Source organism: Pocillopora damicornis, chromosome 5 (assembly GCF_964200805.1).
Source record: "Pocillopora damicornis chromosome 5, jaPocDami1.2, whole genome shotgun sequence".
In the NCBI taxonomy this organism is placed as follows: domain Eukaryota; kingdom Metazoa; phylum Cnidaria; class Anthozoa; order Scleractinia; family Pocilloporidae; genus Pocillopora; species Pocillopora damicornis.
The window spans coordinates 12075778-12093118 of record NC_142674.1 but is presented as its reverse complement, the minus strand read 5'-3'; the positions used below and the strand labels follow the sequence as shown (position 1 = coordinate 12093118).

General features: G+C 37.3%; 2 protein-coding genes and 2 long non-coding RNA genes across 8 annotated transcripts in view; 1 reads left to right on the top strand and 3 right to left on the bottom strand.

The window, feature by feature from the left end:
• LOC149045288 (uncharacterized) overlaps positions 1-4262 on the bottom strand; it is a 4772-nt gene extending 510 nt beyond the window's left edge. The window contains exons 1-6 of the mRNA XM_089208140.1: positions 3987-4262; positions 3612-3686; positions 2772-2872; positions 2421-2489; positions 1679-2198; positions 1-1148 (exon numbers count right to left, since the gene is read on the bottom strand). The exon at positions 1-1148 is cut by the window's left edge and continues 510 nt beyond it. Of these exons, the coding sequence (XP_089064266.1) occupies positions 1859-2198; positions 2421-2489; positions 2772-2872; positions 3612-3686; positions 3987-3992 (591 nt within the window). The 5' untranslated portion in view covers positions 3993-4262 and the 3' untranslated portion in view covers positions 1-1148; positions 1679-1858. The remainder of the gene's footprint in view (positions 1149-1678; positions 2199-2420; positions 2490-2771; positions 2873-3611; positions 3687-3986) is intronic.
• Positions 4263-4711: 449 nt separating this feature from the next.
• Positions 4712-9426, bottom strand: LOC149045287 (ATP-dependent RNA helicase ddx24-like). Its single transcript, XM_089205884.1, has 5 exons — positions 9390-9426; positions 7381-7631; positions 6758-6868; positions 5635-5784; positions 4712-4765 (listed from the first exon to the last, which is right to left on the bottom strand). The coding sequence occupies exons 1-5, from the start codon at positions 9424-9426 to the stop codon at positions 4712-4714; spliced, it is 603 nt and encodes a 200-aa protein (XP_089062010.1).
• Positions 9427-12371: 2945 nt separating this feature from the next.
• On the bottom strand, positions 12372-13663 carry LOC149045286 (uncharacterized). Its single transcript, XR_016187212.1, has 2 exons — positions 13499-13663; positions 12372-13353 (listed from the first exon to the last, which is right to left on the bottom strand). It is a non-coding gene; the product is annotated as an uncharacterized LOC149045286 (long non-coding RNA).
• Positions 13346-16694, top strand: LOC149045285 (uncharacterized). 5 transcript variants are annotated; one of them, XR_016187171.1, is made up of 5 exons: positions 13346-13734; positions 13883-14179; positions 15070-15173; positions 15614-15687; positions 16327-16694. It is a non-coding gene; the product is annotated as an uncharacterized LOC149045285 (long non-coding RNA). The 5 variants fall into 5 exon arrangements; XR_016187175.1 differs by having other exon boundaries at positions 13346-14179; positions 15513-15687; XR_016187170.1 differs by lacking the exons at positions 13346-13734; positions 13883-14179 and having other exon boundaries at positions 14700-15173.
• The last annotated feature ends 647 nt before the right edge of the window (positions 16695-17341 follow it).

The window sequence follows — 17341 nt, the reverse complement described above, 5'->3', positions numbered from 1 at the left end:
CACATATTAATAAATGGTGAGAATTTATCATTTCCTGAATTTGGCATTTTTTTCCCCCATATGTACTCTAGAGACCTAGCTCTTTCTGTATATGATTTCGATGAACTTTGAGTAATTCACGCTTAACGGCCGCCGGAATGATCACCACGAAGGGAATAAATTGGGGCTGCAGTTTTTGGACGCACTCAACCTTACAATGAAAGTATACGTTTCCTAATCGTCCAGTCTTTTGCTCTCCATTCCGTCTGGTGCTTGATATTATGACGAGGTCTTCTGGTGGGTTGGGAATAAAAAAGTCTTCACCACGCCTTAGTTTCAAGACACCCTTACACCCGTAACACCTTCTCACCAGAGGGCTGCATCTTCTAAGAAGGCTCAACTGGAAACTACCTTCTTGAACTGCCGGCGTTGATGTGTTGGGGCTTTTATTCTGCAGATAGAATAAAATTAATGGCATTTTAGTTAACAGCCAAGATTAGTCGGTGGCTGCGTGGGAATTATGCAACGAGCCGACGGTCTCGCCAGATGCTAAATCCTTATAAACCTTATGTCCTGCAGGCCATTTCTACAAATGAAAGGTTCTGTCCCCTCTTCCAGGATCGGGATGGATATTTTCTTCTTTGCGCGCCAAAATCAACGATGCACGATGGTACATACCTGCTAGAATACTGAAGGGAACCCGGATAATGCCAAAATCTTCTAGAGGCAAACTCAATGGTGACATTGTGTCCGCTTCATTTGTGTTTTCCAGGTCGATAGGAATTATGTCAACTGTCTTTAGTGGGAGATTGTGAAATTTTTGAGCGCCACTTCTTGTTGCGCTCTCGTCTTCCTGTAAAAGACAGACTCCTTCATTCCCTCTTCCTCGTAATTTTTGTCCATTTTTAGCTCTCCGAGCCAATAAATGCTAAATCCTCTTCTGTTCTCCGTCTTTTCACCACCGTCTGCAGCAACCTGGCAAATTCGGGAATAGAAAGCTTCCTTTTCCTTGTAAGTTCTTTCTCTCTTTGTAGAACCGAGTTCATACATTCATTTCCGTTCTGATCGTATACACCTAGTGGCCAGCCTAGACCAGCCATGGATCTCAATTCAGCTGTCATCGTATGCATATTGCAGAAGAGCAAAATCGTGAATCGTTCCGTTGGAATCTGAAAAAGGAGAAGATGAAAATTAATAAAGGTTTTGATATTTGAATGCACTTGGTAACCAGATCTTGTGCACTGGTGTGATATGCTGTATTGATTAAAACCCCCTTTTGCTGGTCAGATTTGTTACATTATGACTAATGAGGACGTAAATTTTTTTACGGTGAGGTTTTGAAGATGGACGTTTTTCACTCGAATATAGAAAAATTTTGTTTTGTTTTGTTTTTGTCAATAATTTTGTTTCCTATTTTGGCCACACACCACTTTTACGGAGCACGCCATAGTTTACTTATTTCACTTGAGCAGTTTGACCCTTGGTTTAAAATTGACTTTCTCTTTCTTCGGAAGCTTTTTTCATTATCAATGTTACAAATGTCTTACTAACCTCAACTGTTTATTCATTGTAGCAGGAACCTCTCAAACTGAGGCATTGTCGTAATGACCTCGCTATCGCTAGGTTAATACCGCGAGGCCTCCATTTGAGATTTTTCCATAAGGACCTCACTGTTATTTATTTGTTAAAATAGTCTTACCTGTCAGATAAATGGAAATCCTTTGCAAATCGGGGGAGGATTCATTCCTGTAGAAGCTTCTCGTACATTTATAGACCTGTGCCTCATGATCATCATATTCTGATTGGGAAGGCTTACGAACAGGATTCCTCTTGTTGGAAGCACGGTAGTATCATACTATATACTATATAGTATATGATACTATAATACATCGCTGTTTCGTTCCAGTTGGATTCCATGCACCAAGGTCGTCGCCAGAACATTTTTAAAGTGCTTTATGTGTGGGGCAGATATTTCCACCACAAAGACAGAATTTTCGGAGACAGCGGAAGGAACAGCACGTGCAATAAGTTCTCGAGGCGGATGGAAGAGGATGTCTACCACTTTCCTGGAAGCCAAACCCGTAAGCAATCCCTGTCGGTAGATGGGAAACATTGGGTCGTCGTTCAAGTAATCAGTTCCTTGTTCGTCTTCACTGCTATCGCTGGAGTCGTTCAACTGGTGTGTCAGCACTTTCTTATTTACCTTTTCAGCCACATTTCTATGGAAGACAGTAAAAGAATTTCATAGGTTTCTCAAACGCCACAGCGGGAGAGCAAAATTCTCAAACGTTTCGTGCAAGGTGTGATGATCGCTCACCGACAACGTTTTGAAATAATCAGACAATTAAAATATACCCTTCAGAGTTAACTGTTCGTAAACGCGTTCAATAACTTCACTGTTACTACGGAAATTTTATGGTATATATATTTGAGTGACTCACTTTTCTGATGCAAAGACTGGTTTGAAAAGGCACTCATCGCTGTCGCCCGTCTCAATATCCACACACACCCTTGATAAGAAAAAAAAATCAGACTGATTTATTATTAGGTATGATTGTTTGAATTGTATGAAATAATTTAAATACTCCAGTCGAAAGTCGAGAGCAGTATTCTTGATTGCAACTTTTGTTAATTGAAAGTTCAGGTCGCATTGGCCACCGGAAAACTTGCTCGAGCAAACGACCGTCGAGTTTCGATTAATACAAGCACAAAAAAGCCCATTCTCTTGATAATAAAATATATTGTACGGAAACGTAAAGGAGGGCACCAATAATATTGGCCACCAGTGTTACCTTTTGACTGGCGAATCAATGAGCGTCAAGTCTACTTTCTCAACCACAGCGGTTTTCTCATGAGGTATTTTGCCTGTAGTCTTGTCACAGTTGTCATCATGCTAGAAGAGAATATGACGTCAAATTCAGGAAACAAGCACTAGCGGAGGACCCAACCAATTTTCTTTTTGCAAGAGGCCTACTTCTCTATACGGGAATCAACCTAAAGGGAGAACTGAGGACTCCTCTTCACAGTGCATGTTGCGTTTTATAAATCAAATCATTTTATATTACACTCCCGGGATTTTCTACCAATCAAATATTTTTCCAAGTTAATTTAACTTCAAAACCCTCTGCTTCCAGATACTAAAAAGTGTATTTTTAACAGATGAACTGAAGCGCGTGACTAATATAGCAGTACAGGCTTCAATGGGGTAACATTGGCCCATTGTAAGCCGTCGAATGCCAAAAGATTCAAACTTCAATTTTCAGGATTCAAAGTTCCAAATTACCTGACAAAAATTTGATTTTTGTCGCCCGTCAAAATAGATCCTTCTCACGTGCTCTTATTTTCACGATCGTGATCGGAGCGCGAGATCTGGCCATCTACGCAAGCATTGGTTTTCGCGTTAACAGTCCACTTAAACAATTCAAGTTCTGTCAAGTAAAATTTTGACAACGATAAGAACATTTTACCATTAAAACAATCTCCAAGAACAGGAGACTCAGCGGTTACTTCTGCATCACAACGAATAACGTCGCAAATTGCTCATAACATTTCCTTTATGGTTTGTGCCATTTCACTGAAAGGTTCGTGCCAACTTGCACAGGTTATTTTAAACGCAGCCCGAAAATACTTACCCGAACACGCTTGTTCTCCTTTTTGTACTTGTAGCAGAATCTCGAAGTGGGTTCTTCATCGCCTGAACTATCCACCTACACAAGCAGACTACTTGTCATTTTTTAATTAACAGACTGAAAAAGCCATCCTTAGCCCAACAGATTGCCCTTCCCTGGATTTGCCCTTAAATAACATTCATTCTCCATGTCAACACCCTAAGAAATATATAGAGAACAGTATGCATGTATAATAAGCATACTAACGTTAAGGTGTAAATTTTTCTAACTAAAAAGGAAATTTAGACGAATGGCACCTTAAACTGAGGGGGATTTGCAAATAACCTTTTAGAGTTTGACTGTTAAAGAGATACGTTGGACATAATAAAGACACTTCACCTCCATTAAGCGCCTTCATAATTTTCTTGTATGATCCCATTTCTTCTGGGCCAACAAGAACGACACTCAGACCCTCCCTGCTTGCTCTAGCTGTCCGTCTACTGCGGTGAATGTAAAGCTGTCAACGAACACAGAGAAAGAATTTAGGAACGCAGAATCACATAAGATGGTTGCGCTAAAGTTAATACTTACATTGTGGTTACATTACACAACAGTTCATTATTAAATGAGATACAACTGAGGACGATAAACAATAACAAACTACTCCTCTCATATAAACTGCATTTGAACAGAGTCAATTTTTTCCTTTATCAAAACTCATTAACTGAAATGAATTATGTTTTGATTTCGGTAGGTGAACCTCGCACATTAATTCAAATCGGAAACAAAACAAAGATTTAGAAAATGAAGTTTTAGAAATAACTAAGTATATGCAATTAAATAAATTTAGAGGTAAATAAAGAATTCAGGCGTCAACGGCGTTCGAACTTTGCTATCCACATTCTGGTTGAGCTTCTCTTACAGTTGAGACTTGTAGCCCACACCTTGGTCAACGCATGGTTGGTTGAAGCAGTGTGACTTCCGAAGCCTTTTGTCAAGGTAGAGTTTCGCGGAGAATGAAAGCACTGCCGCCAAAAAGCAATCGCTCCCGTTCCCGCCTGCCGCACAGGCTAACCAACTGCACAAGCTAACCAACCGTACACACATACTTACACGTACTAACATCAAGGTCCTCTCGCGGCCACATCTGTAGCCAGAAGTAAGCCACTCGCACTTTGCTTAAATTTAACAGGCAAGAAAAGAATCAGCCAAAATTTCATTGGCTGGTGTGAGTCATATCTAGCTTTAAATATTCTCTAAGGGAGGAGAGGGGCGGGTTTTAATCAGTCAAGGCGATCCAGTTATAGTCTATCAAAAAAGGAAATTCCATTGGTCGGTTAGTTCGTAAACTATACTCACTGTTTTGATAAAAAAAAAATAGTGATAAGATCAGGATGATTCTGATCCAAGGCCACATAGTACGCGTGTCGCCCAGTGTTTTGCGCAAAGCAAGTTGCGCAGTAAAGAACGTGAAAGACGCAACAGGAAAATAGCACGTTGTCTACAAAATTGGGTTCCTAATAGTTGCTTTGTTTTGTTGAGTTTTTTGTTTGGTTTTTTTTTTTGTTCTGGTTTTTGTTTGTTTCGTTTGTTTCATTGTTTTTTGTATTTTTGTTTTTTCCATGCCACTCAGTTTTCACCCGGCCTGTCTAAATTCTTTAATCTTTGCCTTTGTTGCATGCTGGCGTGCAGAACCCACGGGTTAAAGTCCAGGAGCCTACACAAAGAGCCCAGTCTCCTCACGCAGTCTACAGTTTTGGAGGAAACCAAAGTACGGCCTGGGTACCGGGAAAGGAAATAATGGAGATATAGGTCCTAGAAAGAAAATTCAAATAAATCTGAATGAGGTGATTTTTACAACAACTGTATGTTTCGTAGTTCTCCTTCGATTTCACTTGGTACACCTCTGTGGCTCCGTGGATCATGTTCCTAGACAGTGCGGTGTACATGTAGATGCATTTGGCTCAAACCAACAATAAAAAGTAGTAAAAATTGTATCCTGAATCTCGAAGTTTTTCTCTTCCTTGTCAGCTCAACAATTACAAACCTTCTCTTCAATTACACATGAGATCTTTGCTTCTGTCAGGGTTTGTACGGTTTCTCTCTTGTTGGTGACATCGATAATTTTACAACTGTTCTTCTGCAGCCCAACTTTGTCCATCGGTGACATTAAAAACGTAAAATACAAAGAGTATTCCTGTTAACGGAAGAACACAAGCCGATCAACTTAATCGTGTTTAACTAGGATGTTAGATAACAAAAACAAAAGCAAAACAACACAATACAAGCTTCGACACACTTCATAAAGCAGCAAATTTTCGGGTTTTAAATGATGGATTATTTAAATCATTTCATTCCTCAGTAATAGCTGATAAAATACGTTGATACTATCTCTAGCTTCTATTACTCTGAGTCAAATATGCCGTGATTTACCAAAGCCTTCTTCACTTGTGATCTTCTTTTCTTTTCCTTTCCTCTTAAACGACTTTGGAAGAGTTAAAGTTGCAGAGAAAATAAACTTCTGTAGATGTCTTCGCTTTGCAGTTCCCTCATCTTCATCATAATCACTGCGAAAAGAAAACGTTAAAGTTAAAATTTGATAAAAAGAGAGTCATTTACCTCAGTTTACAGGTTGACAGTCATGAAAACCATTAATTTCAGAAAGAGAAGCCTGAAAGAAATTGAAGCTCCGATGGAAATTGTCCATTGCCTCTTTCTTTGAATGAGCTCCAATATAGAAGATAATTCTTGAAAGTGGCCTTGCTCGACCATTCGGTCTGCCTCGTCAATCACAAGATATCTCAAGTGCTCCAAACGGCATGCTCTTAAGCCTAAAATTAAACGCCGCCAGAAGATATCTCTAGAATCATCCATTTGATAGAAAGAGGCTACACTCCAATTTCACAGTTGGGTATATGAAAAAGAAAAAAAACGCCCGCCACTGATGTTTACAGAGCAGTAGAAAATGCTTACAGCTGTACTTATCATTTTTTACGGCGTTTTACGAACGGAAAAACTTACACGACATTGGAAATCCAAATGCATGCTGAAAACTACACAGGACAACCGATCTCATGGGAAACATACCTACATATACAAGTGTGTGTTGACTGTTTCAGATCTCTAAAAGAAAGTGAATCAGTACAACTTATGATACATGAGGTACTTACCTCGGAAATCAAATCCCACAGTCTTCCCGGGGTGGCTACTATTATCTCAGGACACTTGTTTAAAAGCCTCTGCTGTTTTTGAGGTGCCATTCCTCCAACCACAGCAACAATCTTGAAAAAAAGGAATTGTTTACTGATTCAAATGATTTTGAGGTACTTTGTTTGGTGGGTATTTCTCCGATAAAAGATAAAGTTGAAACAGGACTAGAAGGGGTGGCAAGGGAGTGGAGGGTAGGGGTTAAATGGTACATCATAGGGGCTAGGATTGTAATTCTCTGAACAAAAGCGTTTTTATATACTTTACTGGTGAAGGTACCAAAAAACAATAGAGTTTATGTTTGAGGGAATAACAATGTTTTCAGCACTAACTCATCATTATTTAAATTGCTTTAAAGCCTATCGTGGCTACAAATTCATGTTTCCCCCAAAAAATTAAAAAATGCTTTCCAGACAAGAGATAGGTTTGCATTCTGCTCCACTGAAAAGAGGAGTATTGAAGGCTCAGGAGACAAAATTGACTTGGGCCAATAAAAATAAAGAAATAATTGAGTTTCTAACAATGGGAAAACAGAAACTAACTGTGGAGGTGACTTCCAAATTGTCAATTAAGTACATGATGTTACCTCTAAAGATGTGTGTTTTGCAGCCTGTTTAAGATGATTCTTTATTTGTATAACCAATTCTCTGGTTGGTGTCATTATCAACGCCAGGAGTGGTTTCTTGAGCTTGGATGTTCCATTACCAGTTTCTGTGGCTTCTGTAGCATTATTTTTGGTAGTATTTTCTGTAGTTTCACCTGCTTCTTGATTGGACTTGTGGCCAAGGATATGGGTGAGAATTGGAATCCCAAAGGCTAGTGTTTTACCCCTGAACCCTAGTAAATACATAAAATTGTTTTAATTAATACCCTTAAATAATAACCTCCTCAAAAACCAGCCATTCCTGGAAGCTAAACTTCTCCCAAGTGATTTTATCATAACTTCAACAGACAATTTCAAGGCATTATCCAACAAATGATATGAGAACTATGAAACTTACAACTTGAAGGGACTTATCTTGACAATCTTATTGTAATACACATTTTTGTATAAATAATGTTCCATCAACCAACTATAGGAAGATATAGAATGCCAACATAAAGAAGGAAGAGCTATTACATTAGTTCTTAAGAGAGCAAAATTTAACCATCAGTCAGTCAGTCAGTCCTCTCTCTCTCAAGAGGTACATCATACACATACTTTCAGCTCAACAGCTCTCCTCAAGAGTGCTCTTACAAAAGTCATATTTATAATTATTCAACAATCACTTAGTACTTAGACATTAATTCAGGTCAAAGACCAGCTCTAAAGTAACAGAAACTGTTTGCTATAATGTGTGGGAAAGTCTTCTAACACATAAATGAGCAAGGTGTACATCATAGTAGATACACGTACATGTTGAAAAATTATTTTTTTCCTCTCTCTCTCTCTCTCGCTTTCCAAAAAAAAAAAAAAGGATTCTTCAAAATAGTTGTGAAACCAAGTACACAAACAATACACATAAAAAAGGAGACCTCCACCAATCTAACTGCTCTGATTCAACTCACTGTTTCTGCTGCACCAATGATGTCCCTGTGGTGGAATATTGCAGGTGGAAGGGAGAGAGTCTGTATAGGGGTTAGTGTAGTAAAACTTTGTTCACTGAGTCCTCTCTGAACTTCTTTGGGAACACCAAGGACTTCCCAAGCACTCATGTCTGCCATGGGCTCTAAAGTTTAGTTCAATCAAAATAAATGATTTAGCTATAAAATATGATTGCATCTTAAACTCAGTATTAGTGAGAAATATCATTTAATTACAGTTGAACCGAATGGGTAATTTGTACCCGTATAGATATGAAATATGTTTATAAAGGCTTTATAATCTAAACAAATTAATACTTTATTAATAAATAACAATACAGTAATAAAAAATTTATCAGTAAAATTGCATTATTTATTACACCCATTTTGAAATCACTGGTGGTCCCTGTAATGAGATTGGCTCTAGTTGATGCGATTTACTCACAAATTGCACCATTTTTTGCCTTAAATTGCATCTTTTTTCCAGCTAATTAGGAGGCTACACTAAAGACAAAACAACCAATCAGATTTCAAGGCTTGTTTAAAGTAACCAATCAAATTGCAGGAAAATGAGAGACAAAGAGTATCACCTGACAAATTTTGCAACTTTTGTTTCCAAAACTCTTACTTTTTCCCCCCAAAAAATGGATGAATTTCATTTCAGACTGGCTCAGTACTGCATCAATAAAATATTTGAACTTACCAAGTCCTGTGATTTCAAAATGGATGTAATAAAGTGGTAATTGAACCTCGTGTCATGCAATTTTGGTCTGAAATCATACTTGTGATTTCAAACTCGCGCTGCATGCTCGTTTGAGTTTGAAATCACGCATATGATTTCAGCAGAAATTGCACTCCACTTAGTTCAATTACCATTATTTATAGAAAATCATATCTTTTCCAAGAAAACATTATCTACACAAAATGTGTTTGATTCTCTTCTTAATAATAAAATTCAAGGACAATCATTAGAGTAAAATAGTACTTTGTTTTGTGCATTTCCCATCCATAATTCCTAAAATTAAATCTTACCTGGAAGATCTTCCACCAGTCTATTGTCAGTGACCATTTCTACTCTGTTTTGCTCTTCTGACTGGGCTTTACTTTGGGCCTTGTTTTTCTTTTTCCTCTTCTTTTTTCCCTTTGTCTGTTGGTCATTCTTTGTGCTTTTTTCAAGTTGTGTGGATGGTGTGGTAACTGTTTGTTCCAGATTATCCTGAAGATTTAAATCAAAAGACAATACTATGTAGCTTTTTTTTTTTTTCCCCGTGAGCCAAACTTCTAGAGAAAACCAAAAAGAAGCTTCTATTCTTAGATATACATAATTGTGCATGTATGGGTAAAGACTGACAAAATGCATGAGCCCTTGGGACAATACAGTCTGCTGTCTTCAAAAAAATTAGGACAAACTGCTCTCAAAATGATTTCAATCAATTCCTGTATTTCCATGTAGTTCTTGTGGTGACTTGTGTTGTTGTTGTTGTTGTTGTTGTTGTTTTTTTTTCTTTTTGTTTGTTTGTTTGTTTTCTCATTTAAGGTATGACTGGCAGTTATCTTAGTTTTGATTCTCATGTCCAATACACCCAATTTGACTCAGGAGACAAGTCATTCCATTTGGGTCACTGGTTGAGGATTATTATTAAGCGTCTTGAAAATCGACTTGTGGTAAGACATTTCCACCTTAAGATGCACGGTTTATTCAGATTTCCAGTATCACAAGATGACTTAACCACTTATTAACTTCTGGTGGGTCGATTTGTAAACAACTCAACCCAATTTGGATGTATTGGACAACCCTCAACATTAAATAATTAAAGATGAGTTATAACAAAAAATAAATAGACAAAAAAATTTAAAAAGATAATTTTTCCCAATTTCTCGTAAAATACAAGGGTAATTTCACCACGTGCTTGAAGTGAATCTTACATTTGTATATTCTAAATTTAACCATGCGGTATGCTTTAAAGGACTTTCAGCAATTCACCTCCTGCAGCGGCCGTTCTTTTATTTTTGCTAGCTCTTCTGGATGATAATCTTCCATGACTTCAAGGGACACAAATCCATCCATTTCGCCCTCTAAGAACGAAGGATCGTCCAATTCTACTGGTTCCCATTTTCGCTTCTTCCCTTTCGAATTCTTCTCTACCATTATGGAGCAATGAGCAAAGAGCTTTAATTGAGAAACTGAATGCAAACGCTCTTTCAAAATAACAAACAACCGTTTTGGTTTATCCTTAGAGAATTAATAAAAACAATCTCACGTCGTCCGCCATTATGGATTACCCGCCAGAGAAGGACTGGATAAGAAATTGTGCATATTTCGCGCATATTCAAACGGGAGTCATGCGCTGCTTTATTACAACATGGCTTTTCTCTCTTCGCCGAGTTAGCTGAAACCTTTGTAAAGCGCGAATGAAAAGACTAACATGGCGAAAGAACACCGTACATTCAAAGGGGAGTGCATTTATATTGAGTGCTTAAACGAAAACTCGTTTCTTATCAAGAAAGGCTTTGTCCCAAACATGAAGGTAACTGAACACGCGCCAAACATCAGATCGGAAGCTCAACTCCAGCTGAGTAGCGTGCGCGTCAAAATACACGTCTAACGATGTCATACTTGAGAATGTTGATAATAAGCTATGGTCATCGAAGTAAATCCCCTTACACCTGCCATATCCGTCAAAGTAATTTCCTTCTTTGAAATAAGTTTTGTTACAAGGAAAATTGTTTCTGGGACAACTAGATTTTGTTCTCCCCCTCCTCCCCACCTTTTCTGCCCACGTTATGATAAAATCCCCGCCCCCCTCCCCCCCCGTCCCCCCTCCACGTCTCTCATGTCAGAACTGTTTTCTTTTCTTTTTTTTTTCAATCAGTCAATTAGCGAACTACAGTCAAACCTGTCTTAGGTGACACCGTATTAAGCACTCGCACTGTATTAGACGCCATATTCCCCTGGATGCGTGCTTAATACAGGGTTGACTGAACTGGACAAATAAATTTTGTCCTCACTTCATCCATCAAACCCAGATTATATCCATTATTGTCCCCATCTCCCCTAATTTCTCTCCTTTTCCCCTAGTTGCAGACTGTGGTGTTTTGCTGGAAATTGTTGATGCAAGAATGTCCTAATTAGTACTGGATTAGGATGTTCTCAATAATTAGTACCATGGACAAATTTTTACATACTGTTTCAGATACAAGACTTGAGGTGTACATTGCAGCTATTCAACTCTGAATTTCAAACTATTTTTTTCTCTTTTTTTTCTTTAAAAATTGAAGGTATCTTAGATATATAAATGAGTTGCTTGAAAAGCAAGTGTTTGATGAGCTGAAGCACTGGGCTGGAACTCAAGGTACAGTACTCTAAACATTTGAAATATAATACTGTTGTATTTGCTGCATTTTTCTTATTCCTTTGATACAGTTAAATTAAATTGCTCTCCAGGTATTGGTGGTTTCCTTACTGGCGTAAAGCAGATTGCAAATGTTGCAGCTTTGCCTGGAATTGTTGGTTTAAAAATGATCATAACTTTTTCACGTTGAAATTACAACTCAGTTTAACTCAAACTTGTTCAATCCCGGGCCCAGTAGTTCAAAGGCTGATAAGTGCTAACCCAGGGTTAAATTTTAATCAGGGTGTGTTTAATCCTTGGCTTAAAAGCCTTTATAGAATAATTTACTATAATTTTTTTAGGGCATCCAATCATCAAATTGCAGACTAAAGGAATTGTACATACTGAAGTTCATTTGAAAGCTTTCAGATATGAAATCAGATTTCACACTGACCATTAGCTATCTTAACTCAGCTTTTAACAAACCGGGCACCCTGTACTCTTGGGAAGCAAAGAAAGTATAAAGTGGAGATGACAGAAGAGTTTCTTGTTATACAGTTTGTGTTTCCAGAGTATTTTTACACAAAGATTTCACTTAAAGTGGTGCCAAATAGAGCATCCAGTTATCCAGTTAGATCCAGGTATCCCATTATTTTAGAATGTGGGTTTATTGAACTTTCTCTGTGGTAAAAGTTTTATTTCCTTCTTAATAAATTTAGGAAATTCTGAAATAGTATGCGTAGAATACTAATATCCTAATATCCTTCTCAGGGAAAATGCACATATTTTTTCCAGGCTAATGAAGTCTTGAAAAAAGTACTTTCAGATACAATATCATCCATCTCTAGATGAATTTGTCATCTCTGAAAGAATTTGTCATCTCATCAATCAGACTTTATGAATGACAATATACCCCCAGCCAGAGAAAATTTTGATCACTTCCCTTTTGTTGAAATAACAATAACAAAGAAGGCTATGTATCTCCATTTCTATTCTGAAATGTTGATTCGTATTTTTTTGCTTGGCCCTCAGAGATCAGTTGGACTACCAGATGTTCATTCTGGCTGTGGATTTGCTATTGCTATTGGTAAGTTACAATTCACAATTTTGTGATAAATAAGGCAACATTTTATTCTGAATATGTTTGTGGATTGTAGTTGTTTGAAGTGGGGTGTCATGTGAAAAAAATTTTTCTCAATAAGTTATTTGTCAACAATGTAGTTTCCTCGTCATAACTCAAAGTAAGTGCCCTTTGATGAAGCTTATAGTTTCTTTTCAAACTGGTAATGTGCTTAAAATGACTTTGGTTGGTCATGGTGATGAATTCACTTTCTGAATGCAGTATAATCATTTGTCTCACCATTAATTTACTTTGGATGTGGATCATGACTTTTTGACTGCATATTGTGTCTTCTTTGCATTATAAGGTCAGTAGATATGCTTGACCTTATGAAACTCTCTGTTTGGCTGTGATTGGCTGGAATCCCACACAGGCTTTGATTGGCACACTCTGACCAAATGTTCCTTTGGAGTACACTGTCGCAGAGTTATTATGTTTTTGTGTTTCTTGTGGTCAGCATCCATGTTTCTGGGATGTCCACCTTTAGTTAATGTCCAATTTATGTTGTAACAGGCAAAGTCTTATGTGGATGGCCTCTTATACCCTGCATGTATTATAATAATAGGATCACAATCAATGTACTCTACTTCAGTCCAGAGCAGGTGGTTTCCAGGTGTCTTCTGAAACTGCAGAGGCCTTTGTCTTAGCATGTCATTTCTCTATATGCTATATAACTTGTTTAACCTTACTTGCATAGGTTTCCCTGTTCTGCTGATGTAAACTTTGCCTTACTCTCAGGGAATCTTTTCAACCAGGGGCTCTTCTTTTAAAGATGCTGTGCCATGGATGGGGAGTGTCCTGTTACTATTTGTAACATCAGTGAAGTGAATGGAATGCTTTCAGTTCTTCAAATGCTGTAGCAAGCAAGATTGTGAATGTGTTATATACAGAGCGTTCCCAGATCCTTCGCTGGTAGGATGATAAGGTTATTGATTGCTCCTATAACTTAACTATAAATATTGTTATTTATTCTTTTTATTTATTTATTTTTACTTTTCGCAGTGGGGAGGAGGGGGGTTTGGCTGGGTGGCTTTTCTAATTTTGTAATTTGAGTTTATATGCTTACTTTTCAGTTCCACCCCGTTTTAGTAATGAGTTTAGAAATCTCACCATTGCATCCTAAAGCTCCATTCCTTTGATGCACTGTGATCTGTGTGATCTTGGACCACAAATCCTAATCCATATCCTCCCAAAGGAACACACCATTTAACTCCACATTTACAAAAAAGTGTTATTTGAGAGGTGATCCACAAGTATCAGTCAGCTGGACCAAGGATGGAGTGCTACTTAGTAAAAACAACAGCCTGGTTATTAGACAAGTGACATTTAAAGATAAGGGCAATTATGAATGAATCTGATGCATGTCAGAGGTAAACTCTATATTGTAGTTTATGTCAGTCATCAAACTTGTAACTTAACGAAGCATTTGTTTGGAAGTTTAAGCCAAATTTAAAGAGACCTATTTTTTTCTCTCTTTTCATCCATATCATTTAAAAATGTCAATGACCAAGGAACTAAGGAGTCATGATCTTATGATTCATTTTCATAAGTGTTAAAGGTAGTTCATCAACTTGGATATGAGTGTATCATTACCTAAATATTAATGATTGAAGTTGGAAAGAGATTACAAAGGAACATTCATATAACTTGTTTCAAATTATCAACATTAGTACTCTTTTTTCTAGAAAAGGGTTCCTGATCGCGTACGGTTGATTCTGGCTCACAGACAACCAGATTGTAAATGAAGATAAATCCGTGACCAAAAAAATAATTGAAAACACCTCCTGTTGTTAAGAAATTGCTAATCCTGTGGTCCACTCTAACATTTTTCTCTGTGAACTTATGTTAAAATGCACAATTTGGATATGTCAAATGACAGATTTCCTTTTTTTTTTTCATTACAGAATGCAAATGTTTTATATTGTTTGATCATCATTGCTTAATAACTTTTTGAATTCAATATATACTCTGTCTGTTAAAAAAATTAAACTGATAGTAATTGAACATTTATGTTTCTAACAGTACACTCAACAACCAAAAAAACATTATTGGAACTAACAGCCAAACAATATCTTTTTATGCTGAACTGGAAAACCTCTGGAAAAATTGACTTTGGTGAAAAATAGACTTGAAAATCGCGTTTTTTGTTTTGATTTTGTTGATTTTTCAAGGAACTGAGGGACATGATAGACTATAGCTGGAGCAAAACAAAATAGATTTTTTGTCAGGGTTTAATAAGTTCTTTTATAATTACTGTTAGGATTGGAAATCATTGAAATTATCACCACAACAGAGAAATGGATCTTACCATGTATGTATGGAGTCACATCCTAAAAGGAAAAATTTGGAGAAAAATATATAATGGTAAGTACCTTGTTTTCAATTTAGTGGTTTCAGTGTTATTATATCACAGATTAATTTAAGGACTTCACTTTTTCAAAGCATGGCCAAGGAAAAGACCTGGATTAATCACATTGATTTAGTTTGATTGGCGTGATTGAGTTCAATAATAAAATTATTGAACTCGCTGAAAATTTCCAGTTCAATTATGTTTGATTGAACAGCAATCTAACAATTGGATTCCACTGAGTTCGATTGATTTTTGGCTGGGTTTTGTTCAATTGTCCATGCCAGGAAAAGATCAATGTTTAATTATATTGCTAAGAATTTCAACTCTACGTTTTTATTTTATCTCAATAAAAGCAATACTTGCAAAGAACACAGTTACCTCATCATGGTGTACCTCTCAAAAGAATCTTGCCCATTTCCTTGTATGGCCCTTGAACTGTTCTGGTGTTTTGTAGCTTTCTTGGCCTGGTTCTGGGTCCACTGCTTCCACCAGATCACTGAAACCCTATTTTATCAACAAAGAGAACAAGTATGTAGATGAGTATATTTTAATATAATTTATTGTAGTCATGCCCCTTAGATATTGACTAAAATTTAACTCTATGATCCGAGTGAACAAATTAACACAAGAAAATGTTTACCTTCCATAATTTCTTCACTTCTCTGTATGTCCTTCTTTGATGACTTGTCCCCTCAAAGATTGGTTTATGATCCAGTTTGTGTAGGATTGCTCGGAGGTCTTTTCCTGACATAATACATTGTTGTTATTATTATTATGTTCGTTGTTATCAGTATTAGTTATTGCTTGCCATTGCACTGTGATATGTAAAGTAATGCAAAATAAAGCCTTTTTTAGCCTGTGGTAAATTAGAATGAAGTATTGATTTTTTTTTAGAATAGCCATAGAGGTCTTTCCTTTTTTTTTGTTTTTTTTTTTTTTCATTCTCGTGATATACGCCTAACTTTAAGTCTGAGATTACAACTATGATTTTTTATTTTTAATTGAATCTTTGTGATTTCTACACTGGTCAGATTTTATTGACTATAGTCATGCCTGGCTTTGGTAGTTAGGTACATGTAGTTAAAATAAGTTACATTTGTTTTCACCGACCTCTGGTATTGAATGCAAGGCATTGATCCCATTTTGCCTGTTCCTCTCCTGTTTCAGAACACTGATTGGCGGAAGAATCTCTCTTTTCTCGTCTGGTAAGGCCATCCTCAACTCATGGTATGCCTCGTCTGAAATCAAGCCTTCATCTTTCGCAACAAGTACATGCTGCGTCGTCCGACAAGTGGAGTTTTCTCTCTCGTCACCAGCATCGTGGCCAAGTGGAATTACAACTTCACGTCCTTGTACAGTGAACTTAATCTGAAGAAGAAGACAGGGGTTTCCCTTTAAAATTTGTTTTCATGTGAACATAGCTAGATAGATAGATCGATCGCCACATAGATATATGATTTTTTTTCGCGACTTTGCTGTCGGTCAATGTCTCAGTTCTATTTTTCACGAAGAAGTAAAATTGTTACTTACCTTGATGGGCTCAAACTCCTCCAGTCCTTCCACCTATTGAGCCACTAGTTGCCTGACTCGTCTTTTCTTATTATTTCTGGCTGCCGGTGTTAATTGCCAGAAGTCCTTTTCGGTGTTGTAGAAAACATTTTCAGTCTCTGCAATTCTCTGCTTTAGCAGCATTCCTTCAGCATTTGCTAGTTGAAGCTGAGCTACGACTTCATTCAGCCGAGTTGCAATGGAGTTGTGCTAAATTCTCAAATTGTGGTTCTCTTCCCGAAGACGCCTTATTTCGGCCTCATAAACCTCTGCAAGAGATGGCTGTGTCTGTGCTAGTTTTTGTTGAAAATGAGTTAGAAAACTCCCACCTCTGACGGACTTAGGCCTAGTTCAAACGTCGATCTTTACATGTACCGAACCTAACGTTTCTATTAAGTACATGTAAAGATCGACATTTGAATCAATTAGGATCGGCAGATTTGTATAGACGTTTGAATCAACTGCCGCTCTTAATTATTCGAGTCGACCCAAATTGCAATTAGGTTCGGTACATGTAAAGATCGACGTTTGAACTAGGCCTTAACCTTAAATTTCGACAACATTACTTAGCGAGTATCAGTCCTCATTACACCCGGACGTTTTTCTACTTAGTATCATTTTGTGTCTTGTTTTC

Bases quoted from the DNA above. Each gene is read 5' to 3' on its own strand.
- LOC149045287 (XM_089205884.1), bottom strand. From the start codon at position 9,426: ATGGTCACTGACAATAGACTGGTGGAAGATCTTCCAG. The intron at 7,632-9,389 runs GTAAGATTTAAT...TGTATTTACTAG, and splicing joins ACTGGTGGAAGATCTTCCAG to GGTTCAGGGGTAAAACACTA. The intron at 5,785-6,757 runs GTAAGTACCTCA...TTCCGTTAACAG, and splicing joins TGTGGGATTTGATTTCCGAG to GAATACTCTTTGTATTTTAC.